General features: G+C 37.7%; 1 protein-coding gene across 1 annotated transcript; it reads right to left on the bottom strand.

Annotated features, from left to right (window-relative positions):
* Positions 1-13,968: 13,968 nt before the first annotated feature.
* Positions 13,969-15,341, bottom strand: LOC130993920 (uncharacterized). Its single transcript, XM_057918956.1, has 3 exons — positions 15,130-15,341; positions 14,348-14,542; positions 13,969-14,263 (listed from the first exon to the last, which is right to left on the bottom strand). Exons 1-3 carry the CDS (start codon positions 15,339-15,341, stop codon positions 13,969-13,971), a joined length of 702 nt encoding a protein of 233 aa, XP_057774939.1.
* Between the last annotated feature and the right edge of the window lie 4,776 nt (positions 15,342-20,117).

Raw genomic sequence — 20,117 nt, 5'->3', positions numbered from 1 at the left:
ACCGGCGATGGTGCTGTGGAGGCTGGCGACGCGGGCAGCGGAGGAAAAGGCGCCGGCGAGGGCGTTGTGGCGGCGGCGGCGGGAAAGCCTTGGCAGTGGTGGATCTTCAAAGTAGCGCCCGAATAAAAGGGAGAACTCGGAGGCGGCGGAGGGGGATAACGTCGGTGGCGGAGGGGGAGAACGGATGGGGCGAGGTGATGGGCCGGACGGGGTTAGTCGCCGACGATTGGACTCAGAGGGGGAATTTTGAAGAAGAAGGCTGATTTCGCGTAAGTGGAGGCGGCAGAAACTGAAATGGGGGCTGCCCAATTAAATCCCGTTTTTAGGGTTCAGCGACGGATTTTGCGTTCCGTCGCTATTACCGACGGAACATAAAATCCGTCGCTATCATTTAATCAATTTTGAAAAAATTTAAAACAAATGATTACCGACGAAACAAAGTTCGTCGCTATTACCGACGGACATAAAATCCGTCGCTATTTTTTTATATAAAATTCAGATAATTTAAAATAAAAAAATGCCGACGAAATTCGGTCCGTCGGTACATGTTCCATCGGCAATCCGTTGTGGATTCCGTCGGTAATGTCGCGGGAATTTTTCGCGGGTTTGTATTTTCATTTTCCGTCGGTAAATCCGTCATTATTTCAGTCGTAATGTCTAGTTTTGTAATTCCGTCGTTGTTCCGTCGGTGATCTGTGACGGATATGATTCTGTCGGTGTCCGATAACTTTTCTTGTAGTGTTTTCTATTAGTCTTGAAAGGGTTTTTGAAACTTTTAATTAATTTTTATTGATTTGCATTTCACAACTTTTTTTTTTGAGGCGTTAATTGACTGTAAATCTACAAACTATTAGTGAATTTTGGTATTTTTTCAACTATATAAAGTTTTAATATAAATACATAAACTTTAGTCCATTTCAAAACTTGCCCTGAATTTTAATTTCGTCTAATTCAAAACATATATGAAAAAATTCAAGGATTTTGGCCTATAAATATTCGAACTTTTCTCATTTTCTGGTTTTGCACCCCAACTTTTAAATCTAACCTGAAATACCTGAACTTTGAATTCTTTCTGATTTTGTACTCGGCGAATGTTTACCCCTAAATCATTGCTGACATGGCAGCCGAATTAAGATGGAAGTTTGAACTTTGAAGTGCATGATGAAGCAGATAAGTTTATTGTCAATGTGGGATCTGGAACATGTAATTGTAGAGTTTGTGATGTTAATCTGGCTACTATATCAGCAACGATTTGGGGCTAAAAATACGCCAGGTGCAAAATCGGAAAGAATTCAAAGTTTAGGTATTTGTAAACAGATTTTAAAATTGGGGTGCAAAACCAGAAAATGTGTAAAGTTCATGTATTTACAAGCCAATACCCCCAAAATTAAAGATGATATACTCCATCTGTCTCACTTATCTTGGTACATTTGTTTTGAGCACGTAGATTAAGAAAAAAAAAGTTAAGAGTGTAAAGTGAATAGGGATAGAGATGGTATGGACCGCATACTATTTTTGGAAAGTGTCATTATAAATGAGACAAACTAAAAAGAAAAGTGTGTCAAGATAAGTGAGAAAGATAGAGTAATATATACACATTATATTAAAATAACTTATAATTTTTTTTACAGAAATATATACAGTACTAAAATATATACATATGTATACATATATATATATATATATATGTGTGTGTGTGTGTGTGTGTGTGTGTGAGTGTCACTATATTATATCTATATATAATTTAGAGGCAGCACCCAAATGTAGCCAAAACCTTTTAGTTATAGAAAATTCTAGCCATACAAATAAAAATATGGAAATAATAGCATTTCTGACAAAAATACTCTTTTAGTGTGTAACAGTGTAAAATATATTATACACACTTTTTAGAAGTGAAAAAGTGTGTAATAGTGTATTTTACACTGTTACACACTTTTTTGCAATTACACACTTTTACGTTATTACACACTTTTTCACAAAAGTGCGTTACACAATTTTCGCGATTATTACATGATTTTTGAAAAAGTGTGTAATAGGGTATTTTACAATTTTACACACATTTTTCGCAATTAAACACTTTTACGTTATTACACACTTTTGTGAAAATGTGTGTAACAGTATTAAGGGTATAATTGTACATTTATATCAAAAAAGCCTAGCTTTCCATATTTTTATTTGGGTGGACATTTTTTCCTTTTCTTACACAAGAAGGGCTAATTGAGCCCATTAACTGTATAGGTTTTTATATATATATCTATTTAATGAAAATATACTTTATTTTTAAAATTTGTATTTTGATAAAATAATAACAAATACAACCTAGTAAGAATTATCCTAAAATAGATGATCAAGGATCATGACATAACTATAATGGCTGGATTAATCTTAAATATTCATTTATTTTATACTAGCTAATTGAATGTTCATGAAAGAAAGAAAGAATAAATAAATAAATTTGATAAAAGTCCATTAAATATTATCATTAATCTTGATCAATGTTAATATTTTAATAATTTTATTTAGGTTTACTAAATATCATATATACATTAACCTAAGATTTTATGATCATTTTAGACAAAAATATGTGATTACATATTTCATTAAATAATCATGGAATTGAATATTGTATATATGCTCTAAAACCATTTTATGACATTTTAGACAAAAATAAAGGATTACATGTTTCATTAAATATACAAGTAACTAAATATTGTATATACATTAATTGAATATTTTATGATCAGTTTAGAAAAAAATATGTTGTTACATATTTCATTAAATAAACATGCAATACTGATCATATAAAATAGTGTTAAGCAACAATTCCATGTTAAATAAGAATTACACGGTAAAAACTATGAAAGTGTGATAAATTGTATCAATAGAAAAATATAATAAAAAAAATATATGTATAATCTAGAGTAGACGAAATGAATAATAAAAATAGAAATAAAAAATTATTTTAAAAAATAATAAGGTGATTTTTGATGGAAAAATATAATTTATTATTTTTTTAAAATTATTGTAATTTTACAGACATATAGATAGACATGAATGGAAATGCACCAAATATGCACAGAAAATAACAATTGTAGATTCTCACACTGCAAGAGAGAGAGAGAGAAAGATAGAAACAAGCTATGTGGATTTTAAGAGCATCTTCAATGCATGGTGTCTTAGGGAGTGTCTTAAATTGTGGTCCCCACCTAAGACACACCCCTCTCCAATGCATTAGTGCTTAGAGGGTGTCTTAAATCTCCATTTCCATAAAATTCATATTTCTATACTTTTATTTTTAAATTTCCAATTTCATTAAAAATAAAATTAAACATTATAATAATTAAAATAAAATTAAAAACATAATTAAATAATAAATTTCAAATTTTTAAATAATGAATTTCGAATTTTTTTGAATTTAAATAATGAATTTCGATTTTTTTTTTCAATTGGGACGCGCCACACATTAATGCCCTTCGCCCCGGGTTGCCGCTACGACACGGCCTCACATCAGGCCGCGTCTCCAATGCAGCCACCCTTCTTAAGCCACAGATCGACACTCCCTTCGCACCGCGGAGTGGAGTTGCTCTAAAGGAACTTGGACAATTTCGGTTGATATCTGTATGATATAATTAGAGTTTATTAATTTTCAATGAAAATTTATTGATTTTTATTAAGATTTTTATTATTCTTAATTAGTTTATTATTTTAATTAAAATCTAATAATTTTTAATTGAAATTAATTAATTAAAATGGGAGTGGGGCCCAACCTCACGATGCACCAACCACCTCTTCAGAATTTCTACCGTCAAACATTCGAGTGTTTCGATCCCCTTCCCCAAATTTACCTGAGATGAAACACTTTCATGTATCGCATATAAATTTTTCTAGCATTTAATTATTGTACTGATAAAAGTCAAACCCTATAATTACGGGTGGAAAATCCCCCTAAATCATGATTTAATATTTGAATTCGTGTATTCACCAGCTGTGATAACTAGATTCTTTCGGAATTCTATGGAAATTTAAGCACAGATCAATCATTACATTTTTTGTATGGATAATGCTATTTGGACCAAATTTATCAGAACAAAATATAATTAAATACTTTATAAAATAAATTTATTTAAAAGTTTTGATTCAAAATAAAATAGGATTTAGTTAGTTTTATTGTTTTCTTTATATTGTATTTTTTTGTAATTTTTTAATAACTTTTTTAATTATTATTAATTTTAAAGTACACAAACTACAAATAAAATAACAAAAAATTAAAAAAAATGTTAAAAAATTATGAAAAATTACAATATAGAAAAAACAATAAAACTAATTAAATCCTTTCAAACTTGAATCAAAATTTATAAATAAATTGATTTTTAAAAGAATTTAACCTTATTTTTGTCCGGACAAATTTTGTCCAAATAACACTACTCTTTTTTTATATATAAATTACATAAGTAAATAAAGAAATTTTAAAGACTGACCCACAACCTTAAGTTTTGAACATTAATCTCCTACCACTAAATCAACACATGCACACTATCCATCATTTCTTTTACTCCCAAGAGATTATGATCGAATGGCAATAAAACTTATCCACTAAATATGCATTAATTTTTTTATATATAATAATTGGCTTGGATCATATTCATACCATTAATTTAGCTCGATATTTGGAAAAGAGAGATTTCGTATGAACATGAATACATGATAGCTATGAGTATTTTAATAATTAAATATATTTTGTACGATCAAACTCCTTTGCATTTGAATTAAAAGTAGTGATTAATACTATCAATATTAATTAATACTATGATCGAAGGGACATCTATTATTGTATAACTTTTGAAAAGAAAATATAAATCATTTGAATCATATCATACCGCTATGCATGTAAACGTCATGAAAATTCATTGTTTAAGGCAATAGGTTGAGGATTATATTATAATGCAATATGGTTATGACTTTGAGTAGTGCATCATGGTGGAGAGGATGTTTTCCTCTACGACCAAGAAATCTTCAAATCGTGTATTACTTTTATGCAACTTCCATTTATTTAAGTAGAATTATATATGACTTCACATTTGATCCAGCTGTATTCACATCATCACATTAATATTCTTAATTAATTAGCGACAATTCCGTGGCAAACCAAGATGATGTCTCGTTGAGCCTTCTTTACAATAATTTACAATAGTATTCTTTTAGCATTTATAAACTCCTTATAGGTTTTTTTCTTCTTTGCTTTTTTGAAAATTACAAGAGGATATCTATTATATAATTAAATAAGCAATTCGTATGCAGACGGGACATTTATATCACGCGAAGGTAGAAAAATTACTCGTTCGTAGACATAACCACTATTCACATAAAGGTGGAAAAATTATCCGCATAAAAATTAAATTGAACTCAAAATCTATCACAAAAGCAAATTTTTGGGTGCTTCAACTTTGATTCTTGAACTATGCCTCGTTAGCATAAACTCCTTACAAGTATTTCGTAAGTTTTTCAAAAGATTTTAGCATTATATTACTTTTGACGTCTATATTGGAAAAAGTGAAACACTTTTAACTTATTTTAGAATTTAAAGTCTCATTTTATTAAATCCGCTCAAAATTGAATCTTGTTACATTTTAATCTTGATTTTGTGAAGGGAAGTAAGAAAACTTTTTGCCCTTTTTATCAAAGTTTGGACAAAACAAGTGAAGTCGTGCAATGATGTATACATAGAGATTTTTTTTTTTTTTGATCAGGAAAGGTGTCAAATTGTATTAAAACTCAAGGTACCAGGGGTACCAAAGAAGGGTAAGGGTACAACAGAAAAAAGAATAGAAGAGCAGCAAAACCAAAGCAACAAGAAAAAGAAGAAGCACCTCAAGCCGCAACTACAACCAGTTCGAATTATCCAAGAATACCAAAACCTGAAAACCAAGATCTGAAATCGCCAGTAGAGTTTTTCAGGTTGTAAGCCGTCTTCCAAGTCCATAGCCTCGTCTTAATCTCTCGGATCATTTTGTCTTTGTTCCATTGACCCTGGTTGAATTTGCATTCGTTTCGACACTTCCAAATGCACCAAACAATGCAGAGCCAAACACTTCTCAGAAAATAACCATCCCCCTTATCTCCAATGTTCATGAAAGCAGTGAAATGTTCCCGAGCAGAGCAATGAAAAACTGATTTTTTACCAAGCCAAAAGATAACGTCGTACCAGATTTCGGCGGATTTGTTGCAGGAGAAAAGCAGATGGTTACAGGTTTCCACCTGGTTTTGACAGAACACACAGACAGCTTCCGGCGCAGGAATTTCGATCTGTCTTCTGATCAAATTATCACAAGTAGGCATCCTACCCATCAGGATTCTCCAGGCTGTAACCTTCGCCTTGTAAGGGGCTGCTGATTTCCAAATACTACTACACTCTGGAATATAAATTTGTTGGGTGTTTGAGCAGGTTTGATGGCAGATCGCTTTGTAAGCGGAGTTGACATTGAAAATTCCATTTGAAGTAAGCTTCCATTTCCAGCCATCTGCTTCGCCAACTTTCACAGAATAATCATCAAGAAAAACTTGAAGGTTATTAATATGATGTGCATCCCTGTCTCGAATCTCCCGATTCCACTCTAACTTCCACACCCACACTCCATCAACCCATTCCCCCATGTTTTTGATACTTGCTCCTTGATTATTGGAAAGATGGAATAATCTAGGAAAGCGGTCTCTCAGCGTCTTATCTCCTGCCCAACAGTGGTGCCAAAAAAGGATCGAGTTTCCCTCCCCTACATGTATCATCATATTCTCCCTAAACCAACTCCCTCCAACCCCCGAACTCAGACCCAATACTTTATTCCACCACCCTGAGTTTGAAGCCCTGTTTCTTTGGAGTTTGAATCCACCATCATCCCATTCGATCTCTCCTTTGCTTGCCATCATCACCCTAGCCCAAAGAGACTCCCTCTCAGAAAAGAATCTCCAGATCCATTTGACCATGAGAGCTTTATTGAACTTTTCAAGATCTTTGATTCCAAGTCCTCCATTTTCAAAATCGGCACAGATGGTGTCCCATTTGATCCAATGAATCTTCCTCGGCTCACCACAATCCCCTCCCCAAATGAAGTTGCTCAAAAGGGATCGAATACCTGCAAAGATGCGTCTAGGAATGATAGAGAACGACAAATGGTAGATCGGAATGGAGCAAAGAACCGATCTAACAAGAGTAATCCTTCCTGCCATCGAGAGTTTTCTATTCTTCCACATGCCAATTTTCTTTTTAATCTTTACCTCCAAATAACTCCAGTCTGACACTCTAGACATTCGAGCCCCGATGAGAATGCCCAAGTACTTTGTGGGTAAAGTTCCGACTTTACAGTTGAGGACCGACGACATCTGGGAACACACTGGGCTGGGTAACCCAATACCAAAGACATTGCTTTTTTCAAAGTTAACTTTGAGACCCGATAAAACTTCAAAGAGTTTTAGGATACATTTGAAAGCCCAAGCATTGCCTTCTTTCCCGGAAGCCACAAAAATAGTATCGTCGGCGTATTGAAGATGAGAGATTTTGACCTTATTCCCAATAACAGCGGGGTCCAGTAAACCTCTTTGTGTCGCTCTGTCCGTGATAATGTTGATGCCTTCCGCCACGATAAGAAAAAGGAAAGGTGATATGGGATCACCTTGCCTGAGCCCTCTCTCCATTTGGAACTCACCCGACGGACTCCCGTTCACCAGAACATTAGTCGTGGCAGATCTAAGACACCCCGAAATCCAACTTCTCCATCTTTGACTAAAGTTCATTTTCTCGAGCATAAAATCCAGGAAATCCCAATCAACTGTATCAAAAGCCTTAGCAAAATCCACTTTAAAAAGAGTAACCCCTTTCTTTCTCTTTTTGGCATCCTCAATAATTTCATTCAACACAATTACCCCATCCAAAATAAATCTCCCCTCGATGAAAGCACTTTGACAATCAGTAATAATAAACTTCATTACCTGTTTCAATCTGGAAGCGAGCACTTTCGCGATCACTTTGTAAAGGCAATTGATGAGTGAGATTGGCCTGTAGTCCTTCAAAACAGAAGCTGCTTCTTTTTTCGGGATAAGAACAGTGAACGAAGGATTGCATCCACGTGGAATAATGCCGTTTGAATGAAAGTCAGACATAACTTTCATCAGGTCCTCTTTAACAATTTCCCAGCATTTTTTTAAAAAATGGAAATTGAAGCCGTCGGGTCCGGGACTTTTATTCACGTCACAATTCCACACAGCTGCTTTAACCTCTTCCTCGGTGAACTGAGCATCCAGAAGTTGTGTCATGTCTGTTGTGATCTTTTTTTGAACAAAATCAGCCGGAAGATTGGGTTTGATTCCCCCTCGTTGTTTGAATTGAGCTTCAAAATGATCTCGGATCACCTTTTTAACCTCATTAGGTTCATCTACCCATCTGTCCTTGATTTGAAGTCCAGCAAGATCATTCTTAACACGTCTTCCATTGATAACTTTGTGATAAAAACCGCTGTTAATATCTCCTTCCTTCAACCACCGGGTCTTCGCCTTTTGAGCAAGAAAGGAATCTCGGTGCCTAAGTTGTAGAAGCAGCTGCGCCGAAGTCTCATTTCTCTTTACAATTTCTTCATCCCCTAAACCCGAGAGCTCATCTTTTGTGTCCCATTCCTGAAGCTCGTTCTTGAGTTTTGAAATGTTTTCTTCAATCGATCCAAAGCAAGATTTGTTCCAAGCCTTAAGATCCTCCTTCAACCGCTTCATTTTATCTTTGAAAATAATGCAGTTCCAGCCCGAGAGGCCGGGCCTATTCCACGACTCTTTAACAACCTTTTCAAAAGTTGGGTGACTTGTCCAAGCGTTGATAAATCTAAAAGGCTTTGGCCCCCAGTCGACTGATTTTGTCTCCAACAGAAGCGGACAGTGATCAGAGACTGTTCTGAGTAAACCTCTAGATTTTGAGTTTGGCCACGTAGAAATCCAATTGTCATTGACCAGAAAACGGTCCAATTTTGTCTTGCATTGACCTTGTGGTTGATACCAAGTGTATTTCCTTCCCTGCATCCGGATTTCAGTCAGATCACTCCCTCTAATGAACGAATCAAACACTGCAATGTCTCTGGCTGAAAAATGAGTTCCTCTCCCAACACGTTCAGAAACCATTCTCACAGAATTAAAATCTCCTCCAATACAAACATTAACATCCTTATTTTGAGCAGTCACCAAGCCAATTTGATCCCAAAGATATTCTCTTTGAACCAGATTTTGAGGAGCATAAATATTGATAATGCAACAGCTAACATTACCTGGAATCCACGTGCCATTGATGATCACTGCTCCTGGAAGATCCCACTGACTGGCGCAAGAAAAATTAGATGAATTCCAGAGGGTGAGGATCCCCCCCGACCTCCCTTCGGCTCGAAGAAAAGCTTTTCCAAAATTGTCTGCGCCCCAAATTGCTTTAAGATCGCAGTCGCCGAAATTCTCCATTTTTGTTTCCTGTATTAGAACAAAATCAATGCCCTGTTTCTGGATGATCTCCCTGACCTCTCTCTTTTTAACTTTGCTCCCCAGCCCTCTAATATTATATGAGATCATCTTCATTGATCACATTTATCATTCTCCTCGTCCCCTCCCTCTCTGCCTTCACAAGCCGCCAAAATAGAAACCATTTCTCGATCCCCGTCACGCTCCTCATTATCGATGCCGAGACCGATTTCTTTACCAAACTCCCAAATTCTTCTCCCTACATCTTCATTTCTTTGGTTGGGATCTGTAATTGCCTCCTTTGGGTTTGATGCAGATACAAGGATTCGAGATTTGGTAGCTGTCTCCTTACACAAATCAGTTTTCCTGAAAGCCTTTTTGGGAAGAAATTTGTTTGGTTTCTTCTGTAAGAAACGATTAAGACCCAATTTGATGGAGTGATCGAACCCGCTTCTTTTCTTCTGAGGTAAGGATTTTTTGGTTGAACAGATCTGCAAACTTTTGGAGACTGTGTCTGTGTCGGATAAAAGAAGAGAGTCAGTTGGGTTGGGCTTTAGTTGGGCAGTTAAAAAAGCACCTTCATTGGAATCCTTCGGCCCAAAACCAGGGGGCCCGTCAGAAATAGCTGGTGACTGAATTAAATGACTTTCATTTGGGCCCAAACGAGAAGTTGGTCTTGAGCAAGAAGTATCCGTCCTGTATTGGTCCAACTCGACGTCTTCATTGCGGTTGGTTGGGGTGTCTTCGACACGTGTTAATGAGCACGCATCTCCTTTACTCAACAAAGCCTCTACAGAAATATCCTTTCGAAATCCAAGAACTAAAGATTGAGAAAGATCTTTCGGCGTGCAATCCTTTTGGGAATCTGTAGCTGCGGCTGTATTGAATGGGGGGTTCGATGGGTTCCAATTAATTGAAACTGAACCGGGTTCATATCTGGGATGGTAAATTGGGTTTTCCTCTACCTGCGCGTCCGCCGGAAAACCAAGAGAGGCTTCGTCTTCCTCCTCATCTGAAAGGGCGTCTTCCTCTGACTCAGAGCTTTCGAGCTGGGATTCTTCCGGCAACAATATTTCTGAAAGCTCCTCTATACGAATCTTGAAAGAAGCTCCGTTGATATTACTCTCCAAAATTTTGTTGAGAGAAAACAGACCGGTGGAGATTTGGATGAAGGCTGCATCCAAGCGTTCTCTATTCTTTGTGACATTGTGGACCTTGAGAACCATTCCGAACCTTGCTCCAACCAATTCAAAAAACCTGTTATTCCAAGCTTGTAAAGGAATACCATGCCATTTTGTCCAGACAATCCTCTGGGCGCTCACGTCAACATACGACCAAGGCCGAGTCCATTCGAACCAGAAACTCACCCATTCATCAAGTTCCTTCAGTAATTCTGAAACGGGAGTTTGGCTTCTACTTTGAATGAGGACGAGATTCCCTCCGAGGGAGGTGACCTTAAGTATAGAGGCACACTCACTACTAATTTCTTTGTTGAAATCTTCCCATGCAAACTCCGCCTTGACGAAACCTGTAAAAGAGTAGTGAAGCCACTGCATTTCCTCCTCAGAGGCTTGGAAGCTGAAGACTTCGTCTGCAGGAAATGTGTGGTTTTTGTTTGTTCCTCCAAGGGCTTCCGCAAAAGATTTTCCGATTTCTCTCAAACCTTTTGGGACAAACTGCACTCTTCTCTTTGCTTCGTTTCGATCTTTTGTGTTGCGTCCACCTTCGGCATAGTTGTTTTTCAGATTATCTTGCGCTGAGGGTCGGGCAAATCTCGGAAAGAAAGCTCTCAACTTGTAGCTTCCGATCCAGATATTGTTCATCTCCTCCAAGATCCAATCTCTATCCTTTCCTTTCTGAAATCTAACAAAACCAAACGGTTTTCCCCTAATGTCTCGTTTTTTTGGGCAGAAAATATCTGTCACTCTCCCAACTTCTTTGAATCTACTCTCCAGGCATTGAATCTTTGTTCCCTCCGGGAAATTATTGAAAAAGAAAGTATCTTCCTCTTTTCCCAGAGTCTTCCGGTGATCAGCTGTTGGATATGGCTGATGAAAATGGTGGTAAGGTTTTTCCAGGTGCCTCGCCGGACGTTCGAAAAGGATTGGGGCAGGTCTCCTTCTTCTGACCTCCATCCATTCTCCTTCTTCTTCTCTCCCTCCTCTTTCCCTTCTCCCTCCTCTTTCCCTTCTCCATCCTTTCTCCATTTGTTCCGTCAAATGTCTCAATTCTACAAATACAACTGCAATTCCAATTTCCACAGATCCCCAAAAATTTGACCTAACAACCTACCTGAAAATTGAAGCAGGGACGGCGGCTGTCAGCTGATGCGGAGGCGTTGGTGGCGACTGAAGGAGGCGCGCTGCGGGGCGACCGGTGGAGGCTGACGCAGTGGCTGTGAGGCGGCCGTTGACGGCGGCTGAGGCAGAGGCCCGATCACATCACCTTTTAAGGGCGTCTCTCGACGTTAACAGACATTTTTGAAATACTAACTCCCACTATTCACTTTCTAGATTACTCTGAGCTTTTCAGTATACATAGAGATTAATTTGAATACCAAAGTCTACAGAGATATGTTTAGGTAATCTACCATAGATGTAAAGCATGGAAATATGTGTTTTGTGTGTTTATAGATAATTGAGCATCATATCATATTTGAGGGCATACCATTTTGTGTGTTTATGGAAATTAAATAGGTGTTTTATTGAGCTAGCTTCGCGTAGTATATAGTGGAGATAACCCTTCAAACCCTGTAAATTGACTTTTTTTTTTTTTTTGATCGGACAAAGTAATGTTAGAAGTTAACAGTTAGTACTCCAAACACTCCAAGAAATCACCAAGTCCACCTTAAAACCCTGTAAATCGACTATTCCACTTCATTCTATGTTATTTCTAATTGGTATATAATGTCACTGTGCATCCCAACTTTTTTCTTTTTGAGGGAATGCATCCCATCTATTATTTTGAGTAAGAACTTTTTATCAAACTATTACTTTTACCTAAGTAATACATTATGTCGTTTTCATCTATTTTTTTAATAGCTTTCTTCCCCTTGTTGTCATAATTTTTATAAGCTACATAACACAAAATTATATTGAAATATATTGTTTCGGAGTACTCATTACATTATCTACTCCTTCCGTTCCACCAATTTAGTCTCCTTTCATTTTTCATATATATTAAGAAAATGTATTTAATATTTTTTTAAAAAAATATTAATTTTTATGTTTTTATTTTTTATATCTTTATTTATTATTTTCACACATCATTTTCACAATTAAGTGAAATATTAAATAAGATTAGTTTAATAAAATAATATTTTTATATGATATTAATTAAAAAATAGATTATTTTTTTGGGACATTCCAAAATAGAATAAGAGATTAATTTCTTGTGGGGGGAGGGAGTATAAGATAAACTCAATTTTCTACTAAAGAATCTGGACGTTATTCTTAGGGGGAAAAAATCAATTTAAAAATGCCCATAACATATAGTACTATCCAAATCAAACGTCATAGCTTGTGAACTAAGCAATTAAATATTTTTTTAAGAATAAGTTATGGTAAAAGGGGAAAATTAATGCTGCAAAAAAAAGGGGGGAAACTAAAAGAAGAAAGACAGAATAATATTAAAAAGATGACGGACCATAACATATTATTATCCAAAACAACCGTCATAGCTTGTGAACTATAACCATAAATATTTTTATAAGAATAAGTTAAGGTAAAAGTAGGAATAAGCTTTTGAGAGTTCTTGGGTTCAGTCTCGTCTGTGCATGGTTAATTTTTTCACTTTTATGTGAATAATATTATATCTGAATATGAATAATTTTTCCACATTTATATAGTGTAGAGGTCTCACCTGCGTGCGGGTTGCTTATTTGATTTTATAATGAATATCTCTTGTAATTCTCAAAAAATATTTATTTTCAAATTTAATTGAAAAAAAAAAAGAATAGCATTAAGAAGATGACGGGACATGGATGTACTTGGAGAACAACACTAGTGATTAGAAAAAGATAAGGACTATTTGTAAGGACGTGAGAACCACTTTAAGGACGTGCGACCCATTAAGATTACTACATTTGTTGTAAAAATGAATACATTTGTTGTTAAATTTACTATACTTGGAAAAAAAAATTATGCTCCCTTTAGGATTTGAACTCAGGTGCTGCATTCATCCACTAAGATGATGCATCGACCGTATATCTTAATGAACGAATAGTTAGAGCATTCACAGTGGGATGACTTGATAGCTTACTTGATAGAAGGGAAGACCTTAATGAGTAAGGAGACTACAGTGGGATGACTTGATCTCTTACTTGATCTTTTTTAGTTTTGAATTTTGCATTTTTTTTATTTAAATTTAATTGCACAAATTTAAATATCACAAATTACTTCCAATTTAAATTGCATTAATTTTAAAATCCTAAAAAAAAAATAAAAAAAACTACATAAATCTTAAAAATTTTAAAAACATATCCTAAAATAATTATTCCGGACCTAGAGGTCCGAAACGTGCCCAAACATGCTTGATCAAATCATGTTGGAGCTGAGCATGTATCTGCCTATCTCGGAGAAGTGCATCTCTTTGCACGTATTCCTCGAAACAAGGCGGGGTTTTTCGAGCAATCTCCGTCGAGTCACTGGTAGACGCCCCATGTCCTGCATCGTCATCTCTCCAATGGGTAGCTCCTTGACCTTCGCTCTCCACAATCATGTTGTGGAGAATGATGCAACACATCATGATGTCCTTGAGATGCTCGACGTACCAACTCCGCGCCGAACTTCGAATGATTCCACATCGAGCTTGAAGCACTCCAAAGGCACGTTCGACATCCTTCCGTGCCGATTCTTGCATCTTCTTGAACCTCGCCTCCTTTGGATTGGTCGCCATGGTGGACTCTTGACGAAGCAACGCCACTCTTGATATATGCCATCGCACAAGTAGTAGCCCATCTAGTAGTAGTGCGGGGTTGGCTTCAAAGATCACCGGCGCCGACGTTCCTTCCAAGACGTCGGAGAACAGAGGCGACTGAATGAGAACGTTGACGCCGTTATTCGAACTGGCGACACCGAAGAAAGCATGCCAAATCCACAAATCGTGGGATGCAATGGCCTCCAAGATCAAGGTGGGCTCCCCTTGATCACCGCGTGTATATGCGCCATGTCACACCTTCGGGCAATTCTTCCACGCCCAATGCATACAATCAACACTCACGAGCATCCCGGGAAATCCGTGTCACGCCTTGGGCATCTAAAGAAGACGTTGGACGTCCGCCGCCGTACATCTGAAGAAGGCGTTGGACGTCCACCGCCGTACATCTGAAGAAGGCGTTGGACGTCCGCCGCCATAGGACGTCGAAGATACTCGACACTGTATGCCCGGATGACAGCTCTGCAAAATTTCTTTAGGCATAGACGCCCCGTCGTGTCGGCGACCTTGAGATACTCGTCGAAAGTATCCGCACTGACGTTGGTGGCTAATTGGCGGATAGCCATCGTGCATTTCTGCAAAGGCGTGAGAAAGTCTCGGCCCTCAGCATCATGGCTCATTCGGAAGTAACCATCTTCACCTTGCACAACACCGACGATGCGCAAGAACAACTCATTATGCATTCGAAAATACCGTCAAAAAAATGTAGGCCCATACGTCGGATTGTCGTTGAAGTAGTCTTGCATAAGACGTAAATGGGCAGCCACACGATCACGGTAGACGTAAGACCGATGGTGAATAATACGTTCCGGCTCCGGTTGGGGGAACGTTTGAGCAATCAATTGCTTCTGCTTATTGATCTCATCGATAATTTCTTGCGCAACCCCGTCGGACAAAGACGACGAAGTATCATCGAACCATTCGGCCATTGGAGGAAGAGCAAAAATTGTAGTAGAAAAAGAGAGAAAGACTGAAGGAGAAAATATTTTGGATGTGTGAATGAATTTGAGAAATGAGGGATATTTATAGAAAGGAAAAAAAATTATTATTAAATTGCAATTATATATAAAAAAGAAAAAACAAAAAACTTAAAACCCTTGAAAGCACAAGAAAGCAGACTAAGGACCGAGCCTCATTAAAACCTTCCTACGGAAAACCCAAAGGGAAAAACCGTAAGAAGGAAAAAGAGTACCCATCTAGACGACCAAAGAAACGACAAGAGAAGGAAGAGCGGAAGGGAAAGTTTCAGGAACTCCGGCCTAACCATCGTCCCCAAACCAACCCGGCTCAAGCCAATAGAACCAAAACAAAGAAACAAACCAACACAGTAGGCAAAAGGCCGGTGAGACGCCGTCGCCAAATGCCCACAACGAAAACCAAGCAAATAGAAAAGGAAGGCAAAAGGCTGGTGAGACGCCGTCGCCATATGCCTAACATTAAGACCTACAAACATAAAAGAGAGTCTTACAGCCGGTTATACGCCGTCGCCATAAGAACTCCCGCGAACCCAAAACCAAGCCAAAAGAGAGCCGAAGTAAGTCGGTGCAAATAGACCAATCTCCCCGAAGAGAGAAGAAGCAACAGTTTCGGCCGACGAGATGCCGTCGCCAGAAACTGACACTCCTTGAACAAACAAACCGAAGGGACAACCCCCAAAAAGCAGAAAGGGAGATTACACGACCGGTTATACCCCGTCGCCGTGAACATCCCTTCTGCCTACCAAAAACCATTGAGCTCTGGAAAGTCATTTCTGAAAATAGCTCTGCTCGAGAAACAGCTCTGCTCTCCACCTGTGTGCTGCTCTGGACGAGATTGCAGAGCTGCAAAGCTCAGGTAAGCACTGCCATCTCTGGAACAATCCGACTCTGGAAAATAGCCCTGCTCTGGACCTCTGCCAGCTCTGGCACATAGCTCTGCTCTGGATAAACTCTGCTCTGGCTCTGGAAATTAGCTCTGCTCTGGACCTGCCATCTCTGGAACAAGCCAACTCTGGGAATGAGCACTGCTCTGGACCTCAGCTAGCTCTGGCACATAGCTCTTTGCTCTGCTCTGGATCTGGAAATTAATTCTGCTCTGGCTAGCAGTTTTGCTCTGTTCTGGACTCTGGACCGACATCTCTGGTATAAGCCAGCTCTGGAGCTTAGCTCTGCTCTGGACCTCAGCCAGCTCTGGCACATAGCTCTTTGCTCTGCTCTGGATTTGAAAAATAAGTCTGCTCTGGCTGTCCGTTCTGCAATGCTCTGGACCGTTAAGATCTGAGAAAGGAAAAAAAAATGAAAAAAAATGAAAAAAAAAAACAAAAAGAAGAAAACGGCTTAAAAGAGCCGTTGGAAACAATTTAATAATAAAAAAATCGGCTAAAGAGACGTTAAGTTTAAAAATTTTAAATTTAATTTTTTTTAATAGGGTCGTGATTACACACGCCACATTTCAAAGGCATCAGGCCTTACCCGAAAAATCGAGTAAGACTCGAGTAAGCAGGAACTGCAGTAGATTGCTCGATCTCCAGCTTACTCGAGTAAGAGAGATCGAGTATCACACTGTGGATGCTCTTAGAAATGGTTATTCGTTCTTATTTTTTTTAGTGACTCTTACTTGAACCTCTCCACATGTAGTACACAAGCCTTAGATAGTATGTAGTACGAACAGGGCTAGCCCTGTTGTATATTTGATGGGGCAATTGCCCTAGGCCCCTAATTTTTTGGGGCCCCATAATATTGGTCCAAGTGTATGTATTATACTTAGTAAAAAACACTAAAAAAAATTAAAAATAAAAATTACTACACTATTTGTGGATAATCGAGCGCTGCCGCCATCAATTAAGAAAAAAAAATCTCTTATTAATGGTAAAAAAGAAAGTCTCTAATAATCCCTCTCTCTCTCGCTTCTCTTCTCTCGCCTCTGCACTCTCTCTCTCTGACTCGTAACGCTCTCTCTCTCTCGCAAGTCTCAACGCTCTCTCGATTCTCTATGGTGTCACTCTTGGCTCTCGATTCTCCCCGTGACACAGCCACAAGTTGTTTCTGCTCGGCTGTTCCAATAAATCAATTCAGTTCTTGTGTCTGCGTTATGTCGGCGGTACTCGCCGGTGCTCCTGCTAGAAAATCTAAATTATTTCTATAGTTATTTGATCATTTTTTTTTATAGTTTATTGCACTTTATAGTTAATGTTACATGTGCACGGCTATCTCAAATTTGCTACAACTTCTCAAAGCTAGGTTTATTAGGGGCCCCTTTTTTCATTCTACGTCCAGGGGCCCCGAAATGTCAGGGCAGAGTACCAATTTTGGACCACATTTTGTCCATGTGGCGCACCATGAACGCGCCACGTGGTAAAGGTCTTTCAAATCCTTCTAACACAAAATATACGCAGGGCTAAAATGAGCATAAATTTTTTGAATATTAATATTAATATATATATATATATATTATTTTTTTAAATATGCAAAAATTTATTTAATGTATATAATTGAACACAAAAATACATAACATAACATTACACACACACAAATATATATATATATATATATATATAGGGTGTGGTTGTAGAGAGAACTATAGTATTTGTGAGAACGTGAGAACCATCAAATCTAATGCATCCACTGTAAAAATTAGTGCACTCAAAAAAATAAAAAAATAAATTCTCCCTTCAGGATTCGAACCCAGGATCTGCATTCATCAAACAAGAAATTTTTATGATCAAATGGCTGAAAATGGTTATTCGTTCTTCTTTTATTTTGTGGTTCTTTCTTGAACCTCTCCCTATATATATATATATACACAAACACATACATACATACATATAGGAGTATCGGTTCTAGTGAGATTGCTATTTTTCGTGAGATTGTGACACTAATGAATAAGACATTTATAGTGTTGAATAAGACAGTATATAGTGTTAAATAACGATATTAAAAAAAATATGAAATTTTTTGCTCCTTTCAGGATTCGAACAGAGATTAGATGTGTGCAGAAATCGAACCAACGGTGAAAAATCGACCAAACCGCAACTTATTGGTACGGTGTGGTTCTGATTTTATTGGTGCGATTTTCGATTTGATAAATTTCATTTCGGTTCGATTTCGATTTATCCGATTTTTGTCCGATGGACACCAAATCGAACCGCAATATATATATAACCATATCTCGGATGTTTGGGAAAAAAAATTACAGACATTGATGTGAAGTGCCATAATTTTTTTTCACAAATTCTCGTGCTCCTTTTATAGGTGCAACTTGCTAAAATATTAATCTTTGGACGTAATATGTCAATCTCATGTACGATAACTAATCTCTTAAATCCTTAATCAAATCCTTCATTTCGTTTCATAAGTCAATCAATTTCGAACAAGACACACTGGCAAAATTTTCTACTATAAACAAAATTATGTCAAAATCAACCATTTAAAGAAATAACCAAAATCTTAAAATTTTCATTTTTAACTATCAAAGCCTACAATTCAATCACCATATCTACAAACTCCAAAACTATATATCTACAAGCTTATAATTTTTTTTTTTTTTTTGATCAGGCAAGAAAATTTTATTAGGTACCAGTAGTACCAAAGAAAGGGAACAAACTTGGGTAAATTCTCAGGAAAAGCAAAAAAAAGAACAAGCGAAAAAAGAGGAGGAAATCCTCTCTAACCAGACACCCAGTAGCTAAGAGTCTTAACCAGGGAAGCGAGCTGCCGAGAACCAACTTCTAAAATCCTGCTCCTGGAACGATCGATCTGAGACAACTCTCCAACTCCACAAACTAGACTTAATATCTGCCATAATTCTTTCCGGATTCCAACTCCCGTTATTAAAAATGCAGTTATTTCGACTCTTCCAAATACTCCAAGTAACACAAATCCACACTTCAAGGAAAAATATAACCTCATTTTTGCTCCCAATATTCACAAAAGCATTGAAATGATCTTTGGTTTTGTGATGGAGAACTGATTGTTTACCGATCCAACTCAGAATATTCTTCCAGATACCATCTGCTTTCCGGCAAGAGAATAGAAGATGCTCGATGGATTCTTCATCCTCTTGACACAAAACGCACTGGTCTACCGGCACCACCACTTGCCTCTTCCGAAGATTATCAATAGTCGGCAGTCTTCCTTTAAGGATTTTCCAGGCCGTGGTGATGACCTTGGCCGGAGCTTTCGCTTTCCAGATCAAGGCCGACTCTTCCTCTTGACGACGCTCGTTCACCGGCCTTCCTTTCAAGCTGAAAATCTGGTAAGCTGTCTTGACTGAAAAGATCCCATCTGAAGTAGCTTTCCATCTCCATCTATCGATCGTACCTGCATTCAAACTCACATTCCTGATATGCGTCATTAACAAATGAACTTGTTCAAGTTCCCTTTCCCTCAACTCCCTTTCCCAGACAAACTTCCATTCCCATTTTCCTCCAATCCACTCTCCCATCCCGTTAATAAAACTCTCTTTACAACTACTGAGGCGGTAGAGCCTTGGGAACAACTCATCCAGTCTGTTATCTCCCGCCCATCTATGTTGCCAAAATCTCACTGAACTCCCTTCCCCGATATCTAACTCTAAGTTTTCCCTCAAACCTTTCCCTTCCTCCCCTCTGCTAAGACCCACTACTTTCCTCCACCACCCTGATTTAATCGATCTGTTCCCCTCTGTATTGAATCCCTCCCCGTCCCTCCACACCTCCCCTTGACAAGATTTAACCACCTTAACCCACA

The sequence above is a fragment of the Salvia miltiorrhiza genome, chromosome 7 (assembly GCF_028751815.1).
Source record: "Salvia miltiorrhiza cultivar Shanhuang (shh) chromosome 7, IMPLAD_Smil_shh, whole genome shotgun sequence".
NCBI lineage: Eukaryota > Viridiplantae > Streptophyta > Magnoliopsida > Lamiales > Lamiaceae > Salvia > Salvia miltiorrhiza.
The sequence above is the reverse complement of the archived record's forward strand: the minus strand, read 5'-3'. Positions and strand labels throughout refer to the sequence as shown.